The sequence below is a fragment of the Trachurus trachurus genome (genome assembly GCF_905171665.1).
Source record: "Trachurus trachurus genome assembly, chromosome: 9".
NCBI classification, from domain to species: Eukaryota; Metazoa; Chordata; class Actinopteri; order Carangiformes; family Carangidae; genus Trachurus; species Trachurus trachurus.
Window position 1 is genome coordinate 35,430,031 of NC_139895.1, and position 21,536 is coordinate 35,451,566.

General features: G+C 40.4%; 1 protein-coding gene across 1 annotated transcript in view; it reads left to right on the forward strand.

Annotated features, from left to right (window-relative positions):
• Positions 1–21,536, forward strand: part of hk2 (hexokinase 2) — a 44,019-nt gene that overhangs the window by 10,348 nt on the left and 12,135 nt on the right. The window contains exons 3-13 of the mRNA XM_083979212.1: positions 1,795–1,943; positions 2,041–2,160; positions 5,361–5,456; positions 8,897–8,996; positions 11,583–11,766; positions 14,751–14,912; positions 15,420–15,653; positions 15,972–16,276; positions 16,388–16,536; positions 17,889–18,008; positions 21,251–21,346. Coding sequence (XP_083835338.1) covers positions 1,795–1,943; positions 2,041–2,160; positions 5,361–5,456; positions 8,897–8,996; positions 11,583–11,766; positions 14,751–14,912; positions 15,420–15,653; positions 15,972–16,276; positions 16,388–16,536; positions 17,889–18,008; positions 21,251–21,346 — 1,715 coding nt within the window. The remainder of the gene's footprint in view (positions 1–1,794; positions 1,944–2,040; positions 2,161–5,360; positions 5,457–8,896; positions 8,997–11,582; positions 11,767–14,750; positions 14,913–15,419; positions 15,654–15,971; positions 16,277–16,387; positions 16,537–17,888; positions 18,009–21,250; positions 21,347–21,536) is intronic.

Below are 21,536 nucleotides of genomic sequence, written 5' to 3' on the forward strand. Positions count from 1 at the left end.
TTGAGGTTTGGTTAAGCTGAAACATGAACACAAAGCCTGGCTATGTTGAGCCTCCTTCGCAGTACAGGCCGGAGGAGTCGGTGTTGTTGTTTTTCCTCGGCCTTTATTTTGAAGGGAAAGCTGGAAAGAGACGGGTAGGCTACGCAGAGATAAAGTGAGGGGGGATTGACACGCAGTTCCATTATTATCTTAAGCTTTCAGGCAACATAATCACCCCTAAAAATACTATATATTGGTGAGAAATGAAGGAGGAGGAGGGGGAAAAAAAGACGTGTAAACGGCTATTGATTTTTCTAAACGGTTATGATTTGTTATCCGTGTACCCTTTCACACGTGTAGATGTTGACACCCCTAATCAAGACGTTTTCAGATTGTGGCCTTGTAGCCAACCTACCTGATTGTTTTTTCCCTTCGGTTTTTTGTATTGTACCATTACAAAAGATTTAATGATCATTACAAAACATTTGTAGTTGCAACAATTTTCCAGGAGAAGAGGTACCATTTTCTAAATGAAGACAAATGGATCTATTTTCAATGTCCTTGTGTGTGTGTGTGGCGTTAACTTACCAACAAATATAGCAACATTTGGACAAATGATAGCGGCCTCACCTAGAAGAGCATAGGGATGGGCATTTTCATTCATTTCAATATAGAAGTACTCACATTCCCTTATGAAGGAGTACTTAAATACTTGCAAATTTATTTATTTATTAAGAACAGTTTCAAATGTATATATTTTTTAAATGTTTAATCATTACTGCGCTATTGCAAGTTGTAAAATGCTATCAAATAATGTCAACATACCCAAACCCTAGAAGGTAGTTATCAGTACATTCCTTTGAGTGTGACGTCGGCCTTTCTCTAACGCACACCTCTTTATGCAGACCACATGGCAACTATTCTGAATGAGCTTCAGCTCAGCCAAAATCACTGCAGTCTCACTTCAATACATCTTTGGTGGCTTTTGTCAGACAACATCACATAGAGTGAACTATGTTATAATTGGGGCACAAAATGAATTTGAATTTGGGGTTTGCAACTATCCTCCTATAGGATGAGCTTCAGCACCCATGTGACCCTGCACAGATAAACAGTGTATTCAATGGATCAATTTATGGAAGGATAAGTTTGTGAATAAACTACTTTTAGCATCTACTTGACTGCATGGCCAAATTTTGGGAAAATTTGGTCAGGGTTATCTCTAGACTTACCGTACCTGATTGAAAGTATTTCATACATTTTTCATAGATACTGTTGGGAGGTTAAACATTTAAACATTTGTCTTTTTGCTTAGTTTGGCACACATAGTACACACACACACACACACACACACACACACACACACACACACACACACACACACACACACACACACACACACACACACACACACACACACACACACACACACACACACACACACACACACACACACACACACACACACACAAATCTTCAGCTTTTCTGAATCTTATTGCTTGCCCATCATTTGTGTTGATTCATACAAAACTAATTTCACATTCCAAGTTTTAATACCTTGGCTTTGCATGTGATGTAATTGTCTAAAAAACATATATTGAAAAATAGTATTAGTATTAGTTGCAGGCCCACTGATGCCAGTTCCACTGACTGACAGCTTGATATGGCTCAAAACAAAACAAGGTGTCAGTGAATAGTGGGAAAAAGACACTAGCCTAGAAGTGAATAATGTTTTCCTAATGTGATCACCCCATGTCTGCGTATCAGTGATGTACGTGACTGTTTTGTTTGTTGGATTGTTTTTTTTGTTCAAAGAGCAAGGTGAGTTCCTGGCCCTTGATCTTGGGGGGTCCAACTTCCGGGTGCTCCTGGTCAAAGTGATGGCTGATGGTGAGCGAAAGGTGGAGATGGAAAATCAAGTTTATGCTATTCCTGAAGAAATCATGAGAGGCAGCGGCACTGAGGTAAAAGACATGGTTAAACACACACCCACACACAGCACACTTTGTTCAGCTCTTGATTAATAATAGAAAAAAAATCTTCCATTTTCTTCCCCTGTAGTTCTTTGACCACATAGTTGATTGCCTGTCCAAGTTCATGGAAAAGATGGGCATAAAGAACAAAAAACTGCCACTGGGCTTCACCTTCTCTTTTCCCTGCCAGCAGACCAAGTTGGATGAGGTGAGACACCTGTCTATGCTAATTTCAGTTGATAGAGTTGTCATTTTTTCACTAAATATTTCATGTTTCAATTTGAAGTCCAATTGTGTGGCCCTTCACTTACTTAATTGGAGTCAATGTGGACCACTGGAAAAAAATATTGCTCACCCCTGGTTTAAGTGCTTCCAAGTTAATAATCCCTTACAGGTGGTACCTGTTAACAGCCAACCACAGCAACAGGAAGAAGGAGAGGTTATCAGTAATTTGATGTCAGATCAGATGTATCATTTATTTAACTGTTGAGTTGATAGTAGTCTGGCCTGACCGAAGTGCGTTGCTGCGATTAGCCTCTGATTGGTCGGAACGAGCCGTCTGGCGGAAGTCCCGCCTCCGTGCTGCAGCTTTCACAGTCCGCCCGGTAAAGGGAAACATCAACAAACAACAACAGGAACCGAACCATGGATCTATTATACATCCGTGTCTTGAACTGAACAGAAGAAGAAATATTCGTCAGCGGTTGCCAACCACCGTTAAACCGAACAAAAGAATAAATATCCGTCAACGGTTGCCGACCGTCGTTACACCGCGGTCCCAAATCCAGTTTCCAACTGGCAATATTTTGCAAGCGCACCGTTGCTACGGTGCCAATCACAACGATTGTGACTGGTTGAAAGAATTCCAAATGGCCAGAGCGTTTTTTTTTCTCTGATGGCAGAATCATAGGCGGACCAGCCAGACCCTTCTTCTCTGGAGGAGGGTCTGACAGCGAGACTAAGTTGATAGTGACTTTTGTGTTGTGAACATTACTGTTAGAAATAAATATGTACTATGTATGTAACCCAGAGATGTTAACAAGTATTTTTTTTGCAAGTCCAAGTCAAGTCCCAAGTCTTTGAGGGGCGAGACTTCATCAAGTCTCAAGTCTTTGGTCACGAGTCCAAGTCAAGTCTCAAGTCTCTAAAAAAAAGCCTCCTGTCTCTTCTGCTTGTAATGACCCTTCTATCATCTGCTGCTCTCCGGTCTACTAAGGATACTGCACAGCTATATCTAAGAGATTCAAAGTATTTACTGTAGGTTATTATCACTCCTTTATCTATACAGTATTGATTAGTTGTTTATTATATGATCACTTTAAACAGGATATTGCAATGAAATATGAAGAAAACACACAATGAAAGCTTTCCTTTAAAGGAAACTGTATTCTGAGTCAAGAAAGAATCAAGGCTGCTCTGCCCCTCTGCACTGGCCTTTTCTCTTTTTTTGCTTTGTTGAATTCAGAAAACCCAGATGAACAACATGGAAAATGATTTAGGCTGTTAATTATGGGTCATAAGATCTGAATGGTATAGCTCACATCTTTATGTGCAGCAAAACCTTTCTGGAACAGCATGTTTCTGAGAGAAGAACTGGTTATTATCTCTGAGTAACCTCACATCATCCTTGTACTGGGTCGGCTGGGATTGGCTGAAGGAAGAATGTACAGTATATTATCTTGGACTAAAAGGAAGAAGAGTTATTACAAAAAATGACAACACACAAGGTGATAACTTAGAGGCCAAATGCTACAGAAGCAGCTTCTTTCTTGTCAAGGTTGATTGTATTGCTGCTGCAGGTGGAGAGGGAGAAGCAGCGAGGTGAGCTGGGTGAGGGGGAGAGGGAGGGAGGGAGGTGAGTGAGGTTGGGGGGCAGACAGGCAGGTGAGGGTGGGAGAAGGGGAGAGAGGCTGGTGATTGAGAAAGGCAGATAAGATATTTCATCTTTGACCAAATGTTCTTGTTGTTGACTTATGGATAATGGAATATATATTGTAGGCTACTGGAGCTTATGTGGTATTATCATACAGTGAGATTTGGATAAATACCATGGGCTTGCTATTCAGGTATTGTAATATTGTGAGATTTTGATATTGTTACTTCCCTACAGAGCACAAAGAGCAGAAAAATTAAAAAGTAAATAAAATAAAAATAAAAGTTAATTTCCAACCCTGATATAGATCTGATTCATGATTTAAACCATTAGCTTACTCCTTTGAAGAATCTGCTGTCCACACATGATTGTGTGATAAAAAAAATATTGTCTGATTTACAAAACAGAAACTCTGGGAACATAAAATACCCCTCATTGATTCGATATTAAATTGAATCGAATCGATTCGATTCTTGAGAATCGGAATTGAATCGATTCAGGAAATCATTGACGATATCCAGCCCTACATCATCACTTGTTTCATTGTCAGTCTTATTTTGGACACTTAACGAAATATTTTCTTTCTTTTAAAGCAGAAGTAAGTGATATATTTGTGTTAATATAAGTCTTAAATAGTTATATCTTCCGACAGCAATCACTTACATAGAGTGTTTGGTCTGAAACACGGGTCTCTCAGTCCCTCTGCTCTGCTCTGAGCCGAGGAGAAAACATTTATCGTATCCTACAGTTTTTATCCAATGAGGAGAGAGAACGGCATGCAGGGCTGTGTGTGCAGCCAAGGAACGCCGTGAATGTGGTGACGTAGCGACGAGGACTGTTATGGTGCGTTCAAGGAAACTCGTATTTTTCCGACCGTGAAGTGGTACCAGTTCAATCTGGTACGAGTTCACCGGTCGGAAGTTACGAGTGGCCGTTATAGTGACTTTCACCGGTAAAACAGGTCGGAAAAACACGAGTGGGTTGCCTGGAACGCTACAAAGTCGTAAGTTGTGACTTGAAGCTGTAATTTACGATTTCAAAAGCCTGCCTGGAACGCAGCATTAACGAAATTAGCGAAAACGACCGGATCACTCACTTCTGCTTTAAGTTAGTTGTGTCATTCAGTCAGATTTTAAATCATTCAGGGATGTTTAACTAATCTAAACACTGTTATTTATGTTATGAATGACATTTTTATGTGAAAATGAATTATTTCAACAAACAATTGATTATAAATAATAAGTATTATGATTTGATGGGGTATGGTGGGGTGGGCGGGAGGGATTCAGGAGCTGTTGTGCACACTTTAAGTGTATGTTTTGTGTTGTGTATATGTGATTGTATTGTATTGTATTGTATTGTCTGATTGTTTTGATGTATAGGACCCCCTGGAAGACGAGATGATGCATCTCAAGGGGTTATCCCTTAATAAATTTGGCACTACTGAATCATTATTATTGTCTACCTTCTGATCAGGCTAAAATAAAATGGAATAATCCTGATTCTGCTCCATGTCTGTTTTTTTCTGTTTGCAGAGTGTTCTGCTGTCTTGGACCAAAGGCTTCAGGTCAAGTGGAGTAGAGGGGAAAGACGTGGTCAGCCTTCTCAGGAAATCCATCAGAAAACGAGGGGTAATTGTATTATTCAGTGTCATGGTTCATTATTTACTATTTTAGCCAATCAAACATTTCAGTTTGTCACGGGTGACATTGACATTGATTAAGGGCAGGGCAGTAACCAAACACTCTTATTCATACAGCAGGTGGTATGTCAGTGCACATTAATGAACATTAATACATGTAAAGGTGCTAGTGTTAGCCAAAGGCTAATTTCAGACTGTAGTCCTCCTGGCAAGGTCTTGAAAGCCATTAAATGAACAACAAGGACATAGGGAAGATAATTCCAAACAAAAACCAACAGACAATAAAACTACAAAATGGGACAATTAACATGACACTACTATAAAAATAAACAGGAAGTATAGTGCAAATAAATAAATTTAGGTGAGATGGACTGTTTACGATGGATAAAATGAGATAAAATGGATGGAGATGCAGCAATGCAAAGACCAGAACAGGGATTCTTGATGGAGTTGTGCAAGGATGGGTTGAGAACACAACAAAGCCAAACAACGAAACCAAATATAATACAGTGTAATAAAGTGCTACAGTGTATTTGGATACAGCTTTGTGGGAGACCGCATTGGCAGTTCAACCCAACCTCCATCAACAAACATACATACAGCGGGGAAAATAAGTATTGAACACGTCAACATTTTTCTCAGAAAATATATTTCTAATAGAGCTATTGACATGAAATTTTCACCAGATGTCGGCATCAACCCAAGTAATGCACACATACAAAGAAATCCAAACATTAATGTCCATAAATTAAGTCATGTGTAATAAAGTGAAATGACACAGAGAATAAGTATTGAACACATGAAGAAAAGGAGGGGCAAAAAGGTATAAAGGTCTAAAGACCTACGCAACCAAAGATTTCAGACAGAAGAGTCAAAACAATAATCAGAAGGGTTCCCTAACAGTCCAGGACCACTGGTGGAGAGCTTCAGAAAGACCTGGAATCAGCAGGTACAGTTGTTTCAAAGACTCAACCGCCATGGCCTCCATGTCTTGCATGGTGTGCGTGCATGGAGGCCATGGTTGCGTAGGTCTTTAGACAGCTCTTAGGCCCAATTCCAATCCGACCCCTCACGGACTCACTGACTTAGAGGCGCGTTCACGGGAAGTCCGTGAGTGTGTGAGGGCTGTTCCATTGTCAGATCATCAAGTCAGTGAGTCAGTGAATGAGCCCTTACTGCCCCCTTACCGTAAGTCAGCACCGATGCTGACTTTGGGTAGGGGAATTACCCACAGTTCATAGCGTTGTGAAGTCAAACACATGGGATGCCGTCGGAACGCAAGTGTTAAAAAAAAAAAAGTAAATTAACACACGTAGTCAGAGAGAGCTCCGCTGCTCTCTTTATTGTTAATGGACAAGAGCAACAACCAAAAAAAAAAGAAAGAAAGAAAAAAAAAGAAGAAGTTTACTGTCAGTATTAACGTGCAGTTTGTGATTATTGATGATGATTTGATCAGATCTGATCCGGGAACATTTTGTTTTGAGTCCGTCCACCTCACACACCTTGTGCGCGTTGAAAGTATGGTAAATTATCGGCCCAAGACCGGAGTCAACAACATGTTGTTGTCAAGGTAACGTGTCGTGAGAGTGTGTAAGTGCTGTTCCATTCATATTTACAGCATCTGGACCCTCACAGACTCTCACACTCTGTCACTTACAGCTGACGTCACTTAAGTCAGTGAGGGTTCAGGGCCTGAGTCTTTAGGGGGCGGATTGGAATTGGGGGTTAGACAGCTCTTTGCCATTACCCATCATGCAATACTTCTTGTCTGACACCTTGGTGGTGAGAAACCTTTTTAAAAGGCATCAATCAGGACTAAACCAGCAGATATTACTTTGCACTGATAGGAGACAGGATTACATTCTAAATACTGACAAACTCCAGCTGCTTTCTTGGCTTTCCATACCTTTTTGCCCCTCCTTTTCTTCATGTGTTCAATACTTATTCCCTGTGTCATTTCACTTTATTACACATAACTTAATTTATGGACATTAATGTTCTGATTTCTTTGTATGTGTGCATTACTTGGGTTGATGCCGACATCTGCTGAAAATTTCATGTCAATAGCTCCATTAGAAATACATTTTCTGAGAAAAATGTTGACGTGTTCAATACTTATTTTCCCCGCTGTATACTGTATATACATATACATATTACGTTAACCTTCAAAGTTATCTAGCGAAATGTAACGTTACTGTTGCTAATGTCTTTTGAATTTTGTTAAGTTTTACGAGGAGAAACTGGAGATCGGCGGAGATAAAGCGTAAGCTTAGCTGTCGTTAGCTAGCTAGCTAGCTATTGTGAGTGACCAAAACAATGATTTTTCACCACCCTTCGTAAAAGTCATGTAATGCCTGTTCAATTGCTCTTTAGCCACGTCTGTCTTCTGGCACGGACATCATTTTTCTGATAGATAAGTCAAATTTACCTTGCAAAAAAATTAAATCTGCTTAATTTTCAATGGTTTCCAATGGGAGTTAACCCATTCGTCATTGTTTGTCCAACCTAGCAACAGTAACCGGGGAGGGCAGGACTTGACAAAGGGTCAATTGAAGCATAGATATATAAACATAGATGCCGCGTTCTATATCTGGCGATACGTCAGCGGGGCCGCCATATTGTGCAGGACACAGAACGTCTAAGCCTGTGAATATTCTCATTTGTCCTGGTCCAAGAGGCTTCATCAGTTGCGTACATGAACTGATGAAGCCTCTTAGATGAGAGGTGAAACGTCTTCTTAGACAAAATAACCGAGTCCAGTTGCGTTTGATTTAAATTTATTTGGGGATATCTACAGGTCTACAGCTCTAGGTCACTGAATTGTTAGACTACACTACAGTAGCCATTTCAATTTGCGCGTCTGTGTGTTTTCCTTTTTATTTTTTATATAATATTCATATGCGGATCAAGAGTGAGCGAGTGAGGAAACCAGCTACATTGTTGCGAGTTGGCTCCGGCGTACAGGAAGCTCTGGGCCGTGCACACTGTTTCAGCTGCTTCTAGGATAATGTAGTTAACGTCCCCAGCGTAAATGACGCCTGTGAATAGATTTAATCAAAATCTGGGGTTACAACCATGGTTACAGCGTTTAGAACGGCAGTCCTTTAGAATTTATGCCCTGCACAACATGGCGGCCAGCAGACGCATGGTGGCGCTGTTCGGCAGTATGGAACGCGGCATCTACATTTATATATCTATGAATTGAAGGACCAGCGGCCGCAAATGGAACTGAATGTTGTTAATTTTTTTAATTAGATAAAACTGTAGCAGATTTGACTAATTGGCTCCAAACTATCCATGATATTGTGATAGAATGGCAGTTGCACTCGTGTGACCAATTGTATAACTCCCTCACTCTGTTTGTCCCTCAATAATTTGTCACCTCTGCGCTGGTCTGAAAATATACCATTGAACTCAATTTCTCTTCAGGACTTTGACATTGATATTGTGGCAGTGGTCAATGACACAGTGGGAACCATGATGACCTGTGGCTATGACGATCAGCTCTGTGAAATTGGCCTCATTGTAGGTGAGTTCAATCTAACTGTGACTCATGACTGGTTCTCATTAAACCAATCAGTGACCCTTTTCCTCTTCTATGGAACCATCTGTATTGTTTCTCTGTGGTTTTCTCTACTGTGTTCTGGTTTTCCTTTAATATATCACCTGTGCTGCAAACTGAAATTCTATTATGTTAATTCCTGAGTTCTTGTATATCAAGGATAGACAGTCCACTCCACCCACACAAATGTTCTCACATATTTTGCTTTGTTTTACCTGTCTAAGACTTCACATATTTTGCTTTGTTAAGACTGTCTAAGACTTCACATATTTTGCTTTGTTAAGACTGTCTAAGACTTCACATATTTTGCTTTAAAGCAGAAGTAAGCAGAATATTTGTGTTAATATAAGTCTTAAATAGTTCTATCTTCCGACGGCAATCACTTATATAGAGTGTTTGGTCTGAAACACGGGTCTGTCAGTCAGTCTGCTCTGCTGTAAGCCGAGGAGAAAACGTCTTGTATACTTCCTTGTATCCTACAAGCTTTATCCAATGAGGAGAGAGAACGGCATGAAGGGCTGTGTGCAGCCAAGGGATGTGCGTGAATGTGGTGACGTAGGGACGAGGACCAATAGATCCATGACGAGGCCGGGGGCTGCTAACTAATGAAGTTAGCCAAAACGACCGGATCGCTTACTTCTGCTTTAAGACTGTCTAAGACTTTGTGGACCTGCACAAATTGCTTGACTGTAATCTTCTGTATTCTCCAGTTGCACCTAGTATGGCAGGACAAATCTACTTTTTACAGTACTTATTGGTACCCTGGGGTCAGCACACATTCTAACTTAGATGTTAATAAAACAATAACAAATAACCTTCATATCTGAGTGCTCCAGTACACCATATTGAGACAGTGAGGCAGCAAGCACAACACCAGAATCTTTAAACGTAGGCGTATTCCATCAAAGTCGCTAAGAACATCCAACATGGTGTAATCTTGAAGCGAGAATTAGCGCAAACTCCAAACCAAGCCCCGACCCGTTCCAAATGAGATCAGCTAGCTCTGCTTCTAATTCACCTCACCTGTAAGCCTCACCTCGTCCAAGCCCACACCAGTCGAGTGTCGAAAATATCATAAAGTGGCCCAAAGCAAAGGAAATGCATGCACCCAAGCTTCTCCACAGCAGAGCAAACGCTGTTGAAAGGAGATTTATGATAAATATAAGGAATGTACAACAAGAAGAGGAAACACTGCCGCCATCAACAAGGTAACAGAGGAGGTCCGGTACAATCGTTTAGTTTAGTTTATTTAATTTATCAAGGGGCAGTGCGCATTAATCATTTACAAGAAATGAGGACATGGTTGCACCAGATTGAGCCACAACTGCTCATTTCCATCTGTAGTCCCAACATATAATTCACAACAGACACAGACCACAATCTAAAATACAAAGGAGAGACATACAATGAAACAGATGAACAGTACAGCACAGAGACAAAACAGACATACAATTTCCGCATTTTAAATTACAGTTACAGTGCAGGGAGGAACAACACACAAAACAAGAATGACTTTCTTTGTGGGATTTTACAGTCGCAGATCTTAAAACTCTTGTTCTCTGTTCAGAGCAGGGGAGTATGAATTTTTTCAAAGGTGGGGGAGCCACATTAATAGGTTATGACTGACAGGGTCAATGAGTAAACATCATATAAAGATATGATTCATGTATGCCTTATAGCTCACTGGGTAGAGCAGATGCTGCAGAGGTTATAGTCCTCACTACAGGGAGTCTGAGATCGAATCCCCCTCATTGACTTTTTCTGCCCGTAATGTCCACCTGTCCTCTTGAAAGAAAGACGTAAAAGTCAGAAAAAATTGTTTAAAACCCTCATCAAAGAGACAAAATGAGTGAAGATATTGACACCTATTAACATTTTATTCATTTAATAGACCTTGAGAAATTCACAAAATGTATTAATTATTTTAACAAGTGATATTTATCACATTTATCAACTATTTCATATGATTCATCACGTTTATCACGCAATTGACTGTAGAAAATTACATTCACCAAATCCATCAGTTCAAGGGGCTGAGGGCTTTATGAGCCAATCTTTAGTTTTAAAAGCCTCAATTAAATGTTATTACTTTTTAATTAATTTGGTTTGTATCTATATTGGTGTATGTGATTTTATTTTTATTTTTTTTTAATAATTTATGTTTTTTAATAATTTTATAATTTTATGTCATCAATTTATCATTACATGCATTCATGTTAACCACTTTGATGGAACAGGGGTCGGCTCTAAGTTTGAAGTGTCAGGGTAAGCCAGAACCATGGTTTCCATGGTTACCGAGGTGGAGCTTATCTTAGCCACGTTGATGGAACCAAACTGTCACCCGAACAAGTGAGACTAGGCCGTTAAAGCCAGACTTTGAGCTAAGCGAGCTTGATGGAATACCCCCCAGGCCTCTCATGTATAAGCATGGCTCATGTTGATGTGCATTGCTCTAGATGTCCTGACGCTGCACCACCTTGTTTTGTTATTCTAGGTCTTATGTTTGAATTTGAACTGTGTAGTAATTGTTGTGCCAACATCCCATCCATCAAGGAACGGGGACCAATGCCTGTTACATGGAACAGATGAGGAACCTCGAGCTGCTCGATGGCGACGAAGGGCGGATGTGTGTTAATACGGAGTGGGGCGCCTTTGGAGATGATGGTGCCCTGGAGGACCTGCGCACTGACATTGACCGGGAATTAGATGCTGGCTCTCTGAATCCCGGCAAGCAACTGTGAGTGTCTTCAAGCTTATGTGACTTGCTACAACACAGAACAGTGTGTTTGAGACCTCTTTAATTGCTTAACTCATTGAGTGCCAACCACGTAATTTCTCGTTTTTCGTTCCCATGCGTTGAGTGCCAAAAACGAGATTTTTCGTTTTTTGCTTTTTATTTATTTATTATGAAAATAGACACTTTAATACACATTATATGTAAATTTGGGGACTCTACGACGAGGAGAACTGAAATAGATGACGATCAAAGTCACATGACGGCTCATGATCTGGAAGTTTTTATCATAACTCGGCTTCTGCAAACGGAGTTTTGCATGCAGATGCAGCGCAGATGCAGCGCAGCTGCTCTGCTCTCACCTGCGCTGCTGCTCCAGCTGCTCGAGCTGCTCGGAGCAGAAACAGGAAGCTCTCAGCCCACAGTCCCGCCCGGTCTTCAACACCGTGTCCTCCCCAAAGTCCCCCCGCGGTAAAATCTGATGGTCTCTGGGCCAAAGCAGACCGGCATCACCGACCCGAACCACAGAAGGACCGCGACCACCGGCGGGACCGTTCTTCCCGAGCCGCTGTGGCCGACTGACCCTCACGTTCCGCGGCGAGAGGCTGTGACACGGCACGGTGCGTCTGTGTTATTGTTGTTTAGTGGCGCCCCCCCCCCCCCCCCCCCCCGCCCCCGATGGTGGTTTTGTGAATAGAACAACAATTGTTGTATATATTTATCTTATACGAGCCCTTTGATCCAGAAATGCGAGTGTCAGAAGAGCGACAGACACAAACAGAGCACCTTTCATAAAAGACGCTCTATCTCCTTTTCTAGAAAAAAAGGAGGGATTTTGGTGAAACCCAGCCATGTTTAGCTTGACTTTTCTCAGGAACGGAGGCACGTAGAAACAAACGGTTTGTGGCCACTTGAAGCATTAAGTTAAACCTTTCAATTGAGCCACAGTATGTGTTGGTGGCAATAATATAGAATACACTGTGGCTCTACAAAAATCGTCAAAAATGGTCTAAATTGCCGGTACACTTGACTAAAACTTTGGAAAGGAGCGCGGCACTCAATGAGTTAATAAGTGTAACATATTTTAGAAGAGCATCTGACCTGCTCCAGTTTCTAATGATATTATTATAACTTCCACATTAACGCATGCAGCAGAAGCTGAGAGGCAAATAAGTCGTTACATCGCTGTTAATCCACCTTTTTCCGAACGTCAAAAACGTAAGCCGGTTTTGCTCTTCCGGTGGAATTGAATGTTTACGTTTCCATGTTTCATTAGTAGATGCATGGATTTTTTTTTTTTTCCATTGAAAATCTGTAAAGCGCATGGATCATCACGCCAGCTTTTAACAATGGATATCACACAAATGGACATCCATGTTAAAAGCCAGAGTTCATAGATCCATGCGTTTCACGCAACTATGACAATGACTGAAAACCATGGAAACGTAAACATACAATTCCACCGGAAGAGCAAAACCGGCCTCAGAAACTCGTGGATAATTAAGTGTTAAAGGCAGGAATAGAATTTTATAGAGGCGCTTTAGTGTCCACCAAGTTGTTCAGTGTATTTTCAGAGGGTCTGTGCTAATGGACTGAAAGAGCTTATGTTATGCGCAGACTGCCCCTCTGGCTATTTCAGAGAAATTGATCATTTCAAAGCATGGTGTGAGAACAATCACCTCTTACTAAATGCCACAAAAACTAAAGAAATGGTCTTTGACCCAAAGGCTGTAAGAGTCCATAACCCTGCAAATATAGGGGACATGCAAATTGAGCAGGTGTGCTCATATAAGTATCTGGGGATACAAATGGACAACATGTTAAAATGGAATGTCCATGTTGACTATTTGTGTGCAAAATTGGCACAACGCTTGCACTTTATCCGAAGACTAAGACTTTTTGGGGTGAGCAGGAAAATCATGTCAACATTCTACGACGCAGTGCTAGAAAGCCTGATAAGATACTGCATGGCAGCATGGTTTGGGTCCCTCTCTGTCCAGCTTAAAACTAGGATAGCAAAAATCGTAAATACGGCGATGATAGTAATTGGTAAAAGTGACCCTCAAACACTGCAGAATATCTTTGAAAAGAAAGTACTACGACTGGCTCAGGGAGTGATGTCAGATCCATCACACATTCTGTTCTCAGAGTATGAGATGTTACCGTCGGGCAGACGCTTAAGAGCTTGCCGCTCCAAAAGCAATCGTTATAAAAACTCTTTCCTCCCTAATTCTATTGCTCTGTTAAACAAACAGCCAGTCCCTATTCACGCCAGCATCAACCCTAGGCTGGTGGCCTCCTAATTGGAGGAAGCGTAGCGTAGCTCGAGTTTTTACTCTTGATCTTAGGATCTTTTAAATTCCTTTTTTTTTTTTTTTACTAAGCCAAGCTTCTGTCCTTTTTACTGTTACTTTACACTTTTCTTTTAGAATTGATAATGCCGACTGATAGGGTTTTGACGCACTGCAATGCTGCTTCGTCTGTACGTCTATGCCTGTATGTCTGTCACTGTACACAGGTCTATCGTTTGTAAGTCTGTCTCGGTACTCCATTGTATGTATGTCTGTCACTGCTTATTGCTGCTTATATGTCTTGTCTTGCTACACGGTGCACTTTTGCCCAAGACAAATTTCCTCTTCTGGGGACAATAAAGTTCATCTGATCTGATCTGATCTGATGTCTGTCAGTCGGTATCCTTGGTTTTGTCTGTGAAGGTCTTTCAGTTACCGCCACTTGCCACTGTATGGTATGTGCATGGTTACACATGGTTACTGGTTTGGCAACTAAGCTTTAGGTATATAAACCTATAAACTGGGAAATCTATCAATCAATCAAATCACTTCATTCATCCCCGAGGGTTAATCAAAGAGGCACACAGGGTAGCACGCATAACCTCACACACACACAACAGTAAATAAATAACAAATAAGAAAGATGAAGTGACAGTGAATGCATTATCTCTTGTCTTTTTGCATGTTGGTTTGCAGGTTTGAGAAGATGATCAGTGGCATGTACATGGGGGAACTGGTCCGTCTCATCCTGGTGAAGATGACCAAAGAACAGTTGCTGTTCCAGGGCAAGACAACATCAAAGCTCCTCACCACGGGAAGCTTCAACATCAGCTACATCTATGCCATTGAAAACGACAAGTCAGTTTTTACATGTGCTTTATGTGTGCTTGACAAATGATGCCCTCAAGGTCTATATATATATATACTGTATTACAGCAACATATCACATCCATACAAAGTAAGGAGTATACAGCTGCTGTCGGATCAGTACTTAGTTCAGATATAGGAACTGGTATTGAAACACCTATAGGCTTGTTTACTTTCTAAGGAATAAGGACAAAGATAAGGAGATTATAGCAGCATTTCCAGAGCTGGAAAACGCAGTTGTTTGTATCACAGAAATTGTTTGTTCATGTTGTGGAAAATGTGGTCTTCTGCCTCACTAAGGTTGATTTGTGCATTAATCTCTCTTAATATATAGAATAGTAACAATAGATTGTGTAGTTTTTAGATCATATTGATGTTGCAGCACTGGCAGAAATCCATCTATACATTCCCCATCATCAACCACATAATACTGTATGTTGAGAAATCCACCAAGCGGTCTGAAGTAGTAGTAATATTGTTGTTTGTTTTCTCCTGCAGAGAAGAGGAAGGTCTTGCAAGTGCTGAGAAGGTACTTCAGGACCTTGGTCTTAAACCATCGGTGGAGGATTGCATAGCCACTCAAAGAGTGTGTCAGATAGTGTCTACGCGGGCCGCACACTTGTGTGCAGCCACCCTGGTGGCAGTGCTGCGGCAGATCCGGGATAACAAAGCAGCGGAGAAGCTGCGTACTACAATTGGAGTTGATGGTTCTGTGTACAAGAATCATCCCGAGTAAGTTCTCCTGCAGTAACACAAATAATAATGCAAACAACAGCTCTGTGTGTAGGATTTCAAATTGTTGACTCAAATTGTTGAGCCTGTACTGTTCCTCCCTTTTCAGTGTCAACAAGGACAGTGTACCTGCTGTGCTTTGTTGCCCTGCTATTTTCCTTCATTGTGTTTCACCATGTATTTTCTACGTTTCCAACTGAGAGGAGGTCACTTCAGGCCTCGTGGACCACTGTGCTTCGAATAGCCTTAAAATGACAAAAGAAAACAAAAAAAACAAACCACCACACACTGATTGTAAAATGTGTCTTCTCTTTTCAGGTTTTCCCGGAGGCTCAACAAGATGGTACGTCGACTTGTGCCAGATTGTGATGTTCGTTTTCTGCTGTCACAGGATGGCAGTGGGAAGGGTTCGGCCATGGTGACGGCAGTCGCTTACCGTCTAGCTGCTCAACATGCAGAGCGTCAGCACATCCTCGACACTTTGCGTTTGAGCCATGAGCAGCTGTTGGAGGTGAAGAACAGAATAGGTGAGGAGATGGGACGAGGCCTGTCAAAACAAACCCACGAGCAGGCAGCCGTTAAGATGCTTCCTACATACGTCAGAGCGACTCCGGACGGAACAGGTAGGCTGAGGGGAAAATCTGATCTTTCACTCATGATTGAGTCAAGATTTTTTTTTTTTTCTACAACACATTGTGGGTGTGTTCAGAAACTTTCCTTATCGTCCTCACCAGAGCACGGTGACTTCTTGGCATTAGACCTTGGAGGCTCCAGCTTTCGAGTGTTGCTGGTGCAAGTGCGAAGTGGAAAGAAACATAATGTGGGCATGCATCAGAAGATCTACAGCATCCCACAGGAGATCATGCAGGGCACAGGAGAAGAGGTAAAACATGGTTTAAATGCTGTTGTTTTTCACATATGATCACAACAACTGAAATTGTCCTGAAAAGTGTGACTGAGATACTGTGTTCAAACAAATGAGACAGATGGACAATCGGTCCATTCCCTAAATAAAATGTTTTGTTTTTGATATTGATTATGAGAGATAAGACAGAAGCATAGTGCAGACCACAGGGTGCGAGTGTGGAGTGAGAAATATCCACAATCTGTTCTTGTGATTTATTCTCAGAGGAGTCAGCAGCTCCTCCAGCAACACACCTCTATCTGACACGCAGACAGATGTGTGAGTAAGGCTGTCTTTACACCACAGGCCTTGATGCCCAATTCCGATTTGTTGCCTATATCCAATTTTTTTGACTGTCTATTTACATGTTCTATCAGAAGTGACCCATGTCTGATACTGTGTCTGCTTTTACACCTGCTTTGCTGAAGTGAACAACCCGCTGAAGAGGAAATAAGCTTGTGGACTTTTTTAAAGGCGGGAGATTTATTAGGTCACGTTAGAATTTCATAATAATAGGTGAGTCTGGTGCTCAGAGTTTATATCCAAAGAAAGGCAGATGGTTGTTGTTGGCCCATCCAGGCTGTTTGAATGAATGCACCAAAATAACTACATTACAGTACAAATTAAATAGTGATGTGTGCAAGACTGTTTCATATAAATTGTTTGTCCTTAAAGATTGTCTAATATTCTGCAACTTAATTTGGCTACATAACTATATTATTTATTTAATTCAATTTTATTTGTATCGTACCAAATTATTAGGGCTGTAGCTGATATCCGAGTACTCGAGTACTCGCTTGGCTTGGGTGGCATCCGATTGCCATTTCACCTACTCGGATTCTCAGATCAGAGTTGTTAAAATGTACATTTTGTATTCATGTTGGTTTTATGTCATTTGAAATGACATTTGAACCATTTAAAAAAACAAAAGTAAGACTGAATGCCCCTGAAAATGTCTAATGGTGTAGCCACAAAGGAATGATATTTTATCTTAAGTGTACTAAAATATACTTTCTTCTTAAAAAATTAAATTGATTTTTTTATCAAGAAACAGTGTTGCATTGCAAAAGTGAATTACATTTATTCCACACTTGAGTCCAGATTTATTTTCCTGTATAAAGTCAGATTTCTATGAAAAAATTACACAAGTTGACTCCTAAAACAATCAGATTTCATTTAGACATACTGTATGTCTTAACAGTCACCTGGTAATTTGCAGGAGTAGGCCTCTAAAATGTCGCCCCACAGAGGCTGGCCCTCTTCACAAATCTCAATTCAATTAGTGGCCCACTAATCTTTTGTTTTTTTCACATGTCTGTTGTTTTATTCAGCTCTTCAACCATATTGTGGACTGCATCGCTGACTTCCTGGAGTACATGGGCATGAGAGGAGTGTCCTTACCTCTGGGATTTACCTTCTCTTTCCCCTGTCATCAAAGCAAACTGGATCAGGTAATGTTATATTAAATGTAAGGCTACCAATGACAAATATTTATTTCTTCTCAGTGATGGTAATAGTGTCACCTACACAGTTAAGTTCAAAGATAGGACTAGATGTTCCAATCCTGTGTTGTTTGAGGTAATATATCTTCATGCTGATTGGGGGATGGAGTCTCCAATCCATGGGTTGCAGGAGAGGGTCTTAAAGGTGTTCAGAAATGGCAGTTTGTCCTGTTTGTTGCGCCTCCTTACACGAGTTGCCACGAGTTGCCGCACAAGTTTACCTGAGTAAGGTAAACGAATTTGATTGGGCGTTATCGAGCAGGCGGGATATTCAATGTTTGGCGCGGGGCCGAGCTGTGTGTGTGTGTGTGTGTGTGTGTGTGTGTGTGTGTGTGTGTGTGTGTGTGTGTGTGTGTGTGTGTGTGTGTGTGTGTGTGTGTGTGTGTGTGTGTGTGTGTGTGTGTGTGTGTGTGTGTGTGTGTGTGTGTGTGTGTGTGTGTGTGTGTGTGTGTGTGTGTGTGTGTGTGTGTGTGTGTGTGTAGCTAACGGAGCTAACTGTTAGCTAGTTGGCTTGCTACATTATAGCTTGCTAACCTAGCTAGCTTGGCTAAGTGATGGACCGTAGGCATCTGGAGGAGGAGAGTGGAGTAGGGACAGGGGAGAGTTTGTGTCGGTGGTGGTGGTCGAGTTTCCTCCATGGTACCTCTCGTTTTTCTCAGCGTTTGATTGACGGATGACGGCTCCAATATCACTGGCAGATGAATCGTGAGCAACGTGACGCATAATTCGTACGCCTGTATTATCCAATGCGAAAAAAAACTACCCCGCTTTCACCACGGATTTACTCGAAAATAGAATTTTGCACAAAGTTTGGGCTACATCATCTGATAGATGAGTCATTTCACTAATTTTAAGACCCATAGTGGGCTCAAAATCAATTTTCTTTTCTGAATACCTTTAAAGTCCCCCTCCAACCATCATTTTAGTTATTTTAAAGCATTCTCAGTGGTCTTTAAGTTGTAATTATGAAGTTTTCAGCCAAAATCACAAAACCTGTGCCATTTCCCAGGGCTCTCCTTCTGCAGATAACCAGTAGCTCATTAGAAAAAAAAAAGTGGTGGGCGGAGACAGCGCTGCTCTGCACCCAATTTGAAGGCAGAAATACTCAGAAATGCAATTTTGCCCTTACTTTTCTGCTAATAATAATAATAATAATAATAATAATAATAATAATAATAATAATAATAATAATAATAAAAATAAACTTTATTTATAGAGCACTTTTCATACATAAAAAATGTAGCACAAAGTAGGTCCTCTAGCATCAGAAAAATGCCACAGGAACATGTGAACAACATGAAAAACACAATTTCGGAGGGGGTCTTTAAGCTGAGTGCAGGCCTCATAGAGACTGTCAGGTGTATGTGTGTGTATATATATATATATATATATATATATATATATATATATATATATATATATATATATATATATATATATATATATATATATATATATATATATATATATATATATATATAAATAAGTACCTCTTGCATGGTAAGTGTGCATAAAGGCCATGGAGGCATTACTCGTTTTTTTTTAAAACAGCTAATTCCAGGTTTCTCTACAGCTCTCTGAGTGCTCCTTGGCTCTTGGACAGTATTGACTTTTGATAGAAATTATCTTTTCTTCTGGATAACAATAGTAATGAGAAACCTTTTTATAGGCATCAATTGGTCTAAAGCAGCTTATACTAATTAGCACTGATAGGGGACAGGATTGATGATAATGAGAGTTTTCAGCCGGTTTATATAATAAATATAATTATTATATATACTGTAATACTAATTCCTTGTGCCATTTCATTTTATTACACAGAACGTAATTTATGGACATATGTTTTGATTTCTTTGTATGTGTAGATTACTTGGGTTCTTACAGACATCTGGTGAAAATTAGTGATTTGTGTCCAAGTGAACTGTCCATCATTTATCTGAACAATATTCTCTGGCTGCACTGCGGACGTGCTCTCAAATCTGAACAAACTTTATGCGTTGCTCTTCATTTTTTTCCCCAACAAGAATTTCCATGACAACACTGGAGATGTAGAGCATGTAGGGAAAGCTATGGTTTGTCAACATGAATCACTTTGCAGATTAACCATTCACCATCCACAGCAGTCATAAATAATTTCATTTGGTTATCTCTATTTTCTACAAATACAAAAGCAACAATTAGTAGAGATATATACTGTATATATTAATTTATTTCTCCAACAATTACATTTCTGCCTTCTTTTTGTTGGCAGAGTAGAACTCAAATGTCGATCTACTAAGCCGGATGTTAGATAACAGAATATGTGTTAACAGCATCTTTTGGAGGGTAAAAGCCACTCAAAGTTTAAATAGTTTATTTTTTTTACTTTGTTTGGTATGTCAAATATGAATAAAACCAAAATGAGGAGCAATCACAAGGCTCTAGGCCTACAAAAAGTGCCTTACCATAATTAACTTTGTTTTTATATTTGTATATTTTTTAATTCATTTTCAGCTGTTTTCAAGTATTTGCTCGGTGGCTGTGGGATTGCACTATAATGAAAATAAAACCACAGAACATTCAACCACTTTCTCAAAGGCTGTTATTATAAGAAAGTGGTGTAAGGGTTGTTCAATTGGGCTTCAAAAAGCAGATCACATCATCAGGAAAGAAAATTATGCAGGTACACTGACACAGTATGTCAAGAAAAAAGCCAGGAAGTTTAATCTTTGTCACAAATGGACATTGGACAATGACACCAAGCATACTTTTGCACAGTTTTGGCAAAATGACAAGATCAACAAAGTGACCACCACAAAGCTCTGACTTCATTCCAAAGGAAAGGAGGCCTCCAACCGTCACTCAGTTCCTCCAGTTCTTCTTTAAGAGTGGAACAAGATTTTGTACCCTTATTGTTAGAAGACTGTGGAGGGCTACTGGAGAGGTCTGACCTAAGTTTAACTGTGAATGTAAAGCTACTAAGTACTAACACTAAGTGCAGGTGAAACTCTGACAGACTGGGAAGAAGATCATAAAACCCACTGTCACAAACAATGCCAGACAAGGTTTAAGGTTACTGTATATTGCTAATTTCAACTGTATATTTGTATTAGCAATAATAGAAAACAGACTCACAGCAGCTGTTACACACACAGCTGTACACATACTGTACAATCCATCTCCCTCACTGACTTACTGCTTTCATTTCCCAGGGTATTTTGCTGAAGTGGACAAAGGGTTTCAAAGCCAGCGGCTGTGAAGGACAAGATGTTGTGACTTTACTGAAAGATGCTGTCCGCCGCAGACAGGTCAGTACATGTCTGATAAAACACCAGAAATGTCAACACTTAGGGGATAGTTCAACATGTTGGCAAATTGGCCCATTGCCATAATCCCTATTGTTTTAGGAGTAGGTTCGTTACCTAAAATTTTCGGTGCAAGATTAATTATGTTAATTTTGTCTTCTTGTAGATATTAGTTATTTTTTTCTTGTGTTCA